Source organism: Solea solea, chromosome 8 (assembly GCF_958295425.1).
Source record: "Solea solea chromosome 8, fSolSol10.1, whole genome shotgun sequence".
Lineage (NCBI taxonomy): Eukaryota > Metazoa > Chordata > Actinopteri > Pleuronectiformes > Soleidae > Solea > Solea solea.
Genome location: NC_081141.1, coordinates 5,173,953 through 5,186,127, shown reverse-complemented (window position 1 = coordinate 5,186,127; position 12,175 = coordinate 5,173,953). Strand labels below are relative to the sequence as shown.

General features: G+C 43.8%; 1 protein-coding gene across 17 annotated transcripts in view; it reads right to left on the bottom strand.

Annotated features, from left to right (window-relative positions):
* Positions 1-12,175, bottom strand: part of arvcfb (ARVCF delta catenin family member b) — a 206,474-nt gene that overhangs the window by 67,128 nt on the left and 127,171 nt on the right. For 14 of the 17 annotated variants that reach the window (XM_058635404.1, XM_058635403.1, XM_058635406.1 and 11 more), the window contains 3 exons: positions 8,926-9,084; positions 8,041-8,061; positions 2,143-2,783 (listed from right to left, as the gene is read on the bottom strand). In XM_058635404.1, the coding sequence (XP_058491387.1) occupies positions 2,143-2,783; positions 8,041-8,061; positions 8,926-9,084 (821 nt within the window). The remainder of the gene's footprint in view (positions 1-2,142; positions 2,784-8,040; positions 8,062-8,925; positions 9,085-12,175) is intronic. The other 3 variants (XM_058635408.1, XM_058635421.1, XM_058635413.1) reach the window with 1 other exon arrangement.

Sequence of the window (12,175 nt, the reverse complement as noted above, 5' to 3'; positions counted from 1 at the left end):
AAAGACAGAGGCGTCCTCACACACCCTGAACCTCACAAACTCGGCCACAGATACGTCAGCATTCTCATGCATATGCTAAGGCAAGAAGGATTCCACAGCAGTGACACAATTATTGCCCGGCACCGACGTGAAAGGCATTTTTGGTACTGAACATCTTAATTTTCAGTGGTGGATAATTAAGGGCTTGCAAGGCAACGATAAACTGTAATTAAACAACTTCGGTTCCCAATTTCATTACAGCACTTTGGGGCTGCAGCTTCCTTTTTTGGGGAGAATAAGAATTGCAGTGAGAGCGCGCAGGAAAGCCTATAAAAAAGCAGACTGTCACCTGTTCTGGGTATATATGTATATATATATATATATAAACATATATATATATAAAGGTTTATAGTATCATGATATTTTGATGTCAGCAGATATGAGAGCACAAACATTTGTGTTTTTATCTGCTGCTGCAATTATTCAGGCGGCAGTCAGTCGTGTGTGGCTTCACGTGAGCAGCTGTCGAAGTGTGCGTGTGTGTCATCTGTGAGTGTGCTGATTTGTGTGTGTGTGTTTGTGTGTGTGTGTGTGTGTTGCTGAAGGGGTGTATGTAGCACTTAGGGCTGTGTTGTGACACATGTAAGGCAGGCTACAAATTGCCTGTCACAGCAAGTGCCTCTCACTTGGTCGGGGAAAAAAGTGTGACTCATTTTCTGAGGATGTGGATTCTGACTGAGTGTGTGTGTGCGTGCGTGTGTGCGTGTGCGAGAGCAAAAGTCCAAAGTGTGTAAAGACGCGGTCTGATGAGGCATCTGCTCTTTTCCTGCCTCGTATACATCAGCGGAGGGGCCTTTCGATCCAGCTGGGCGCCTGCAAATCAGAGCGTGTTTACATACGCTGAATTAAGAAGCAAAACAAACTACTGCGCTGACAAGACGCAAACACACCTGGTTGCTGTGTCACATGATTAGCGGTGACACAGGCTGAGACCCACAATCTTCCCAGTCTGACCTCTTAAAGCATCAATATGCTCTGAACTGCTCGGTGACATAGAAAGAAGCTGTGGCTAAGCAGGGAGTCGACGACATAAAGTCTGCAGATGCATGCAATAGTCACTTTAGAATAGAGAATAGAGTGAATCGCTGTTCTTTCATTTATACATTTGAGTTTTGATGTCACACAAAGACACTTCTGCTAGATGAGGGAAGTTGCTGTGACTTATACGTCCCCTCTTACCTGTGTGTCTTTGTTCATGACCCCATTAAAGCTCCTCTCTGAGATGCCAGAAAGATGTGATTGTCTTTCTGGTCTTGTAGCTGCTTTTGGACCTTTTGGAGCTCTCAAAAGTGATAGTAGAATGTGCTGGCACCTTTGCATAAGATGCACTGAGGTGAGTATAAGTATAAGTATAGCTCTGGCAGTGGAAATCGAACATTTTGCCCTAAGACTGGGAGAGAAGTGCAGATATTTAAAAAAAAAAAAAAAAAAAAAAATCACCCGCCACAGATCAATGTTCAAAAGGAAGTCTTTAAAATGCACTTTCCACCAACTCAACTTCAAACCTCTGCTTCATTTGTGGGTGAGCATTCGTTACAAGCCCACGTTTGGGCAGCAATGAAGTGTCTGGGAGATATTAGGGAGTCAAGAGTTCATTCTGGGATCGTATCGGTAGCAGCTAACATGCTCATACTACTCGCTTTCATCCTCTCTTTCATCCTCTCTTTCATCCACGGTCACATCTCCAATCATTCTTAACCTTTACAACAAGCTCGGTAACTTTGTACAAAACATTAATCAAAGACATGCTTTTTCATGAAACGCTTCATGGAGCGAGCTGCTCGAGGACAATAGGCCTCTGTTTACTTGGGCACGCATGGTGTAGGGTAGTGTTTTTTATAACAAGAGCAAGACAATCATATTCCTACTCTCCTTCAGTGTCAGGGCAAACTCTGCACGCATGGATATTAACAAGAATACTCTTTCCGACATGAAAAGAAAACTATGCATACAGTACATGCTTAAGAACAAAATGATCTCCTTCAAGTTCCAGTTGGCTGCAACCTTCAGGATTTAAACCTGAACACAATATACTCTACATATCTGCAATTCCTTTGCTTTGAGGCATTAGCAGACGTTAGTTAAGTTAGTAGTTCTCCTCACCTGACTCTGGGCCCATCACGGAGAGGCTCCCGGTGGGTGCGGCCCCGGTTGGCCCCCTGCAGGGTACGGCGATTAGCAGTGGAGTAGTCGGGCTCCAGCTCATATGGCTCCTCCTCTTCAGGACCCAAGCTGCGACGATCATCCTCCAGTCCGTACGGTTCAGGCTGGAAGCGTTCAGGCTGCGAGCGGTTCAGGTCCACAGTGCTGCTGCCCATGGGCACCTGGGGTTGGGCCACATGGCCATAGTCATCCTTGCGAATAGGCAGCGTGTAGCTGTTCTCTGGCCGGTAGCTGTTGGGCATGTAGGGGTAGCGCGGTGGGCGAAAGTTGACACCGCGTGACAGACTGCCGTAGTTGTCCGTCAGGTCTGCGTAGCCGTCGTGCAGGCCGTAGTGGCGAATGTACTGGCTCTCGGGGGTTTCGCAGTATGAATCGTTGTAGGAGTTGTTGTAGGAGCGCGTCAGGGTGGAGGTCGCCTGAGGCGTGATGAAGCGGTCGCCTCCGTTCTTCATGTAGCGCCGGTCGATGGAGTCCGTGTAGCTGCCCAGTGGGGAGGAGCCCTCCGGCAAGGGCAAGCCATCCGGGCCAAGGGGCACCTGGCGCACTGTCCGCGTGGTCACCGTCTTCACCATCTTAGTCACCTGTAGAAGGGAACACATACACATTTGGCATATTTGGAAACAAAATGACCTTTCACTCACTACACATGAGTGTATCTGTGCCCTGAATCTATTCTTTAAATTTTCTGTGAAATGATGTGCAGGACCAGTTTATGCGGAACTTCACACTGAAGGGTCCTGGCATCCAAACCTGTGTTAAACAGAGAAATAAGCTCCACAGCAGCTCCTGCAAACGACAGCACTGCACCAGGCGCAGCACGAAAGCAGCCATCGCACAGTGCACATGTGTTCAGTGAGGCTCCAGCCTTAGAATGCCACAAAATCAAACAGGCTGACAAAGACACAAAGGGATCAATGAGGAAAACGCACACATTTACTTAGTCGATTTCGTTAGCAGTCGCTTTTCCAAAATGTTCAACCCTGAAAAGAACTATGGTGCATTAAAGGGATTAAAAATGATAATTCATGAAGCCATGGGCTTTTGTGGAACACTTTCCTTACACCTGCTCTTATCTGTTGTAAGAAAAAACACTGCCAGGAAACTCTTGACTCAAAATCCTGCAAACACCGTCTCAGTCGACCGATCGTGCTGTAACTGAGACATCTTGAAGTGACCGCGGATACTTTACACCCCCCACAGGAGCGTGCGTAGCAGGGTGGCATCGCTGATGACCACTCCTGCATATTTCTATCCTTCTTGCTCACTCAATCCTTCAGCTGAGTAACTTCTCTTCTCATCTCTGCTGCTGTCTGACTGAAGAATTGCAGAGAGGGAACGCTCTTCCATCCATGGGCTCTCCGCTCATACAGAAACCAATTTGCTGTGCAGTGAATTCTGTCGTGGCCAATAATTGGCTATAAATTAATCACCAAAATGAATGAGGTTGATGGAAATAAATCGTCATCAGCAGGGGTGCAGGTCTAATGTGGTCCGTGTTGTGCCTGACGAGGTTCATTCCTACTTGACACTGACAGATTGAGTTTCTTGTAAAAACAACAACACTAGACTCGTTCCCTTTTCTGATAATTGCAATATGCTTTCTTCATTTTCCCCCACCAAGGTCAACATTTTGATCTCAATTAGGGGGAAATGCAAAGGCATGTAACGACATCGAGACACCACAGCGGAGCAGTCACCAAAACCACACAGCAATTGTTCACAACAGCATCCTCATTAACGCGGTTTAAACAAGAAATCTCCGCTGTCCTTGGTTCTTGATTACACACTGCCTGTGAGCCGCATAACAAAGCCAGTTTTAGGAAAAGCCAAGGTTCATTTCCATGTTCAGAGTAATTATTGAGTACGCCGTTCTCCCTCGGCTTTGCATGGTTAAAAATAGACCTCACATTAGCTAAATATGACATGTATGGCCTCCTAATAACAAGCTCACGTCCATCCTCTTAATGCCCGGTGGTAAATCAGGACTCCAAGCCAGACCAGGCTGTTTTTGATGTTCATATCATGGGCCCTGCTCATAACCTTTGTCTCTCAAGAGGACTGCAGCAGCTGAATGTCAAACCCTTCATGAAACGGTTAAATCAACCGTTTGATAAATGTCATTTAGGAAATAATTATTAAACATTATTGATTTTCCTGTATGGGAATCCCAATTATCCAAGTAAAGTTATGCCAGAATGCTTTTATTCTTATCTGATTATTTTCTCACACTTTATTTTCAGTAGCGTCATATTTCTACCATCAAATATTCCATTTATTCTATTTCCTTCTGGCTCCCAGAACTAGAGGCAAGTGCAGCAGCTTGCTAGTCTTCATATGCCCAGCTGCTTTTTAGGCAATTTGAAAGGGCTGCAAAGAGAACCCATCACGCAGTTTTCAAACACTCTTTGAAGTACGCTGAACTTCACAAGGCATTAAACTGTCATGCAAGAGAAAATGGTGAGGAGGAGTTGGTCAAAAAAAAGCCTCTGTAATGTGCCGGAGTGGGGTAAACAGGGCTAAAAGAGAATTGGTTAAAAATGTGACGGCGCGTACATGGGGATGTACTACGCGCGTGTGCACATGCATGGTAAGGCAAGAAAAAAAGAAAAAGTCAGCCACAGGCACTTAGACACATAACTTTACTGTTTACCAAGCTGGTAAAAAAAATAAAAAATGGAGGGAGCAGGCGTCAAACTATCCACTTTACAGCATCGTAAGAAGTTTCACAGCCTCTGTGGCATTCACTTTACCGACTGCATAAATGGATACTGTGGCCCGAGGTTAGCGGGAAAAGCACGAGGGAGTAAGTCGCGCTCTTAAGCTCAGGCTCAGTCATGACAGATTATATGACTATTATGATAGAAAGTATAAATAAGGGGTGTGGGCCCGAGACGCACGTGTCAGGCGGCGTGTGGGTCACAGTCGCCGAGCGGTGGACGCGCTGGGTGATTGGCTGTGGTAAGTGGTAAACAAAGTGTGTCAGAGAATTATTATCAGATAAATGAAACCACATGGATGTTCATGTGTAACTGCAGTGCAGTCAGGGCAGTGTCTGCCATGACTGCATGCACCCGTGAAGAATATCTTTGGAAAGACGCTGCGACACGGAGACGGAAACTTTAAACGTGTAAGAGAATTTTTACCGAAAATAAACCAGTGAAATGTTAATGCAACCCTACTCCAATTAACTGTGCGTGGAAACTGTCTGGCTGAGAACACATACATCCCTTTTTCTCCTCTGTGACCAATGTGATGAAAATGGATGAGTGATTTGAAGGACAAATGCTTACTAGAGGTGAAACAATGAATCGATTACTAATCGATTAATCGATTAGTAATCGATTACTAAATGATTCGACAACTATTTTGATAATGAAGCTTTTTTCATGATTAAAGCAAGATTGTTTAAGCTTCTTAAATGTGCATATTTTCTTTATTTCTTTGCTCTGGATAACAAAGAAATCATTAAAAGTGAATCATTTTGGTTTGTGGACAAAACAAGACATTTGAGGGTTTGACAAACACTGATGAACATTTTTTAAGGTTTTCTTACAGTATATTTTATGGGCCAAACGATTAATCGACAGATTAATCCATTATGAAAATAATCGTTGCAGCTCTTATGCAACTAAAAATGTTAAGCAAACTTCCAAGAATTCCTCACCCAACTGCCCTCGATGTACTCCCGTTAAAAAACGGTTTTAGATCACAAATACTGCAAGGAATGCACGTTCACCCTGTTGCCGCTCCTCTGTAATAGCTTGGGAGTTGTGCTGTATTCAGGGAGGAGTAAATACCTTATTACCGCCTGCTCAAGACTGGCTCCCCAGTGTGTGCAGGGAAGCAAAAGGGCTTTTATTTCTTTGTGTAGCTCGCGCCTCCACTCTCATTAGTTCATATCCAGGAGGAAAGACGAGGAATGCCGCTTTTATTGGCTCCGGCTCGGCTCTTCCTTCCAACGTGACTGGCGTTCCATTCATCGTGTCTGTCAGCAGGAAAACCAGGGCTGGGTGATTGCCAAAAGACAGCACAGCATGCCCGGGACAGGAGGATGGACGTGGATCTAATTGACCAGGTACACGCGCTCGGACTTACACACACACACACACCAACATCGTGGTGTTTGATGGTGTGTAGAAAACACTTCCACGTCATAATTGACCTCAAACAAACCTCAGCTTCCCTTCACACTTCCAGACATTCTCTCATACAGAGCCACCACACCTGCTCCTTCCCAACTATCCTAGCCCAGTATTACTGCTGATGCTAAATCAACGAGAAAATGTGTTTACCACCAAACTTTTTCTTTTTCTGCCTGCAAATCAGGCAGATGGGTGAAGCGTCTGCGTTTCATCTTCCAGCAGTCAGATAGGGGATAACCATCAAGGGAAAGGAGTGCGTTAGCATTAGACAGTATGCCAAGAGTTTGGCTCTCAAGAACAGATAAGAACATAAATAAAAGTGAGTCGCTGCAAAATGATGAGAGAGATAGGGAAGGCGGTGTGTGTGTGTGTGTGTGTGTGTGGGGGGGGGGCAACACATGAGAGCGAGTCAGCCAGAGGATATGCAGGGAGGAGAAGAAGAAGAGAGAGGGAAAGTGAGGAAGACACGTGGAGAGGTGTCTTTGTACATGTTCTCAGCTGAGTGAGGGCTCATTTGACTGCACAGAAATGTTGAAGTTCATCCAGAACTTAAATCTGCTTCCTTATTCCAAAAACAAGGTGTCTTTAGGGGCAACTCACATGCAACATCTAAAAACACATGCTTAACATGTGGATGAAGCTTTTAAAGACAGTGCTTCTGTAGCATCCACTGTTAGCACGTAACAAAATCCTGGATTATCAGCAGTGGATTATTATTCCCTCACAGCAGTGTATAGGTGCATCCTATAGTTCAACAACTGATTCACGAGCTTCCTCTGGACGATGGGCACTGCATATCCTTCCCTTCCTCAGCAGCAAAAACCTTTGTTCATGTGATGCATGTACACCAAAGGAGTTCCTAAATCATATGAGTGTGTGTGTGGTTGTGTGTGGCTAATACCCTTGCAGAAAAAAGGCTGTAGGGCTATAGGCCCTCCCTGGTGAGGCTTTTTAATTACAGTTTTCCCGTCTCCTGAGTGGGAGCTCCACACGGCGCTCTCCACTCCTCTAGAAGCCTACGATCGCAGCAGCTGTTCATCGTAGCGACATAAACATACCAAAACGAAACACTGCAGATAATGTTAGCACGTCAAAATCCCGTAAAATGTCGGTGCTTCCGAGTTTCTGAATGAGAATCAGTATTCCAAATTGGAAGTGAAATGTGGACTGACTCCAAGAACACAATGAACAAGGACACGCTGGTGTGATGAGGGTGCAGATTAGTGATTTCACGTGTGTTATTTTCTCATGATTTGGGGTTGACCCTCAGAGAAACACCTCTCTCCACAGTGCCGTGTAAGTGCTGGAGTTGTTTTAAATGTGTTAAAGATTATAGAGATAATCCATACACAATCATACTGCTACGGGGATGTATAATGTGTTATTGTAAAATACTATTTTGTCTTCTCTTACAATGTTTTTTACGGGATGCTGAAAGATAAGTTCCAGAAACAAAAACAAATGGGAACAAAAAGAGAAGGAAAGCAGAAGGAATACGGAAAACAGCATGAGTCTCATCCCAGGACGTGGAAGCAGCAAGCAGTGACTTGAACTTTAATAAAGTATAGACGGGAGCATTATTTGGCTTGTGATGGAAAAGACTGTGTTAGGCACTGCTGCTGTAGCCTGTAGAGTCGAACATACAATGGCAGTGTGGTAATGTGGCAAAGCCATACTGGTATGAAAGTCCACTCACCTTCACGTTGGCCGACACATCCTTATAGAAAAAAAAAAAAAAAACATAGTAGAGGACAAATCAACAAAGGAGTATTCAAAAAGGCACAAAACTGGGGGATTTGGCTCGTAATAATACAATAACCAAATAAACTGAGCCATGAGAGGGAGATGAAACCACTCTGAGCTTTGGAATTATGGGATTTAGAATTCTCAAGGATGGAAACCAGGGAGTTTGAGGTAAAGGACTGTGCGGCTTGAAAGAAGTGATCTACTTCAACTACAATCAAGCAATATTGAAACAGTTCAGAAGGAATGTGTTTTTTTTGGGGGTTTTTTCTGCTTCAGTTCAGCTGCTCATGTGCCACAACAATACAAACGCTCCGGATTCCTGCTAATGTGTGACTGTAGATGAACATCAGCCTCATAAAGTATAACACGCGGTCCATCGGCTTTAGCAGCAGGTCAGAAACACGGTGACTTTCTAAATCCATCTCGAAAGAAAACTAACTTTTTCATTTTCACAATGCTAACATTAATCAGTATCATACAAAAACAGCATTATGCTTGGCAGTAGAAAGTGTAACGCTTAGGGATGCATGATATTGGACTTTTTGACAATATCCAATATGATAATACAGTATATCTATATATATACATATGTATATATATAGATATACAATACATATATACAACCAACATATATATATATATATATATATATATATATATCACTACTACTGAGTATATCAGTACATATTAGTCATACTGGCACATCTTGGTGCGTGATCTTGTGTTTTTGCCAATAACTGATGATACATTTTAAAGCCAATTGTGTGTGATAATATCGTACAACCCCAGTTGCTCTCTGTTCTAATTCATTGCTCGGTGCACCTTCGTGTTATACCTTGGTTTCTGTGCGCCGCGTGGTGCCGTCATCAGAGGTGACCACCGAGACGTGGGAGGTGGGGGTGCCGGGGTCTTCCTCTATGGTGACCGTCTCCTCCACCACCTCCTGGGGCTCCTGCATCATGGCCAGGGATGTGGCGTTGCTGGGGCTCTGCTCCTGCACAAACGGAGAAGACAGACTTATATACTACTGCTACATTTGTTATTATATAAACAAGAAGGTGTAAAAACCAGCACAACATCCAGGTCGTCTTCTATTATATAAACAAGAAGGTGAAACCTTAAATGGGCCACATTTAAATACAGCAGAGGACAATAGAGCATGATGTATGCAGTGAGAATGAAGGGAAGTAAATATGTCATACATAATTTGCAATAAACCACTTGAGCGTCAGTTAATCAGAGTTTGAGTGTGAAACACAGTAGTTGAATCGTCAAGAGAAAGATAACCTGAAGTACAACAATATCTACTATCACAGTTGATGTATTTTAAAACAACACACTGTCAAAGATATGCAGTCCATCAAAAATGTGTCCTAATCATATACAGAGACCATTTGCATACACACTATCCCACCTTGTAAAAAGAAATGTTGAATTGAGAAGGAAAACACTATTGGTACTAAAAGTTGTGGTTCTGTAAGAGTCACTCACTTTCTCATTATCACAGTACTCAATTCCTCAAAAATACACATGAGGGCTGTTACTCTCTACGTGCCGCCATCGGAGACTGTCCTCCAATAAAACGTACATATAGGTCGTATGCAGGAATTACGACCTATGTTTACGTTTTCAAAACATGCGCCCCTAGCGGTTGTATATATAACAGCAACCACTTCCGCCTTAGACGCCGTATCTAGTGGCTTCGCCGATGTCGGCACCGGCAGTCGGCTCAGTAGCGAGAGCGCTGCGCCGGAGCACGGTCGACAATGGTTCGGTCCCTAACTATACCACCTTTTTAATATTTTTTTTATTTTTACTACCTAACCCTGTCTTTTTGCCCTAACCCTACCCTCAGTAACATCTGTGCATATTCGAGTTGGAAAATACTACCTTTACGTCGCATTCAGGGGTTTGAAAAAAACGACCCACAGTCACGTTTTCAGAAAACGACCTATATGTACGTTTTCAGGGGTTGAAAAAATGACTTATATGTACGTTTCAGTTGGAGGACAGGTTGCGCCATCGCCTCTACTGTAACAAACCAAAAAAGTCATAGTTTTATTTATCATTTTAAGCGCAGGATGGAATAAACACTCCCTGAACGGGAAATCCCTGACAACAGGAGAACGCTCCAGCAGCTTTGAATTAAATGTAATAATGTTACATCAGATGGCAAATTGAATTTCTGATATTATTGACCAGAAACAGATCCAGAGTGCAGCACTCTTTTTATTTTACAATATTACCCGTGCATGAGAAAATGCGCTCAGAGCGCACAGATGTCCCTGGAATACAGATATTTATGAGCCAGCTTACAGAGAGTTGCGGTTACTTACTTAAGACTGTGGGGGGAAAACAAAACTTGTTGAGGAAGTGGGAAAAATCCAGAAATACAGTTCCCTGAAATAAAAGTGGGACACCATACAAAGACATCCACCACCCTGTTGCCTTAGGGCAAAACAATAGTCGGTTCCAGCACCCACAATAATGCATCTGTGAGCACAAGTACTCTTGACAATGTCTGTACAATAAACAAGTAAGAAACGATAAGAATATACTTTCTCTATTTTGTTTCTTGTCGTGACAGTTCATGATTTATTTGGCCCCACTATTACATATCCACACACTGCAATGCAGCGTAGCCAGCAATTCCTCACCTCTCGAGACTTGAAACGGAGTAAAAAGAGGGCTGGAGGGCTGTTTTTGAGTCATGATTCTATGAGAGAAGCCGTGCATCCGTGGGTTTAGGATGAAAGTGAGCGTCGGGACCCCGGCTGACCATGTGTGAACATGTGAGAAAAAGAAAAGTGCTTCTTACTGCACATCCTGCTCATGTAAAATGATACGAAGTCCGTGGTCAGAGGTGCAACGCCCTGGCATGGCACGCTGCTCTGCGTGAGTGTAACAAAATTACAGCGCTCATAATGTGGTGGGGGAAGGAAAAGCATGGGGGATGAAAAGGGAGAGGAAATCTCCCGTAATAGAGAGGGTGGTAAGGGAAACAGCTGGAGTAGGATGTTGTAGTGGAAACATGGGAAAAGGGAGAAGCAGGAAGTCTTATGTACAGTATACTCTAGGAAGGCTGTAGTGACCATAATCTTTTTTAAGGCTGTTTGTGTGCACTTCCTGTTCCTTCCCCTTGCCTGGGGAAAATATAATTTAATTCCACATGCTGTATCTGACAAAACAACACCGGCTTTATCTTCATAACACACTGATAGACTTCCTATTATTATAATAACATAATTACGGTCACAGACAAATAGGAAAAGGATCATGTTTGTCCAAGCAATTACAAAAAACTGCGATGTGAGTCAGAGTCAAGGCCGAGGAGGGAGCGAGAGAGAGATTGTTGGTGTTGTTGTTTATTTTACAGTGTTTTCTTGAAACACTACAAGGGAGAGCTGCAGTGGATGCACTGTGAAGGAATGTCTGATTGTTTTCTTCACATCTTTGAAGACACTTCAGTGAATTGTTTTCCATTGATTGGCTTCAGGGCCCCACACCATCCGTCCTCATTGATCTCTCCTCACTTTCTTGTTGATCAGTCAAAAGTTTGCACACCAATGCCAGGGATCTTTTTCCTCTAACGCAACAACTCTCCAGCCTCTCCATGTCCCCCCCACTATAGGAAAAAGACATGGGCTCACACGGAATATGAAAACAGTTCACCTGCTCCTTTCCATCCACTAAATTTGAGTCAATTAGCACCCTGAACTGAGCCTTGTTCGGTCATTACACTTGCAGAGAGGTCTCATTATTGGGGTTAATGACTAGGAAGGCTACCTGCTGCACAGAGAGAGGTACATTCATCTACACACAACCACTGATGAGCTGCAGAAAAGATATTTCTTACAACTGACCTCAAGCTAAACAACATTTCAAATGGTATTCAGAAAACAGTGATTATTCATCTCCAATGAAAAACCTTATTTTATGAGTTGGTAATTGTACACAAGGCTGGCGACCTGCCCAGGGTGAGCCATGCCAAACAACATCAACAGTGATAGACACCAGGTCCCCCTGCAACCAAGGACACGCAAGGATAAGCAGTATGAATGGATGGACACGCTGACTGTACACAT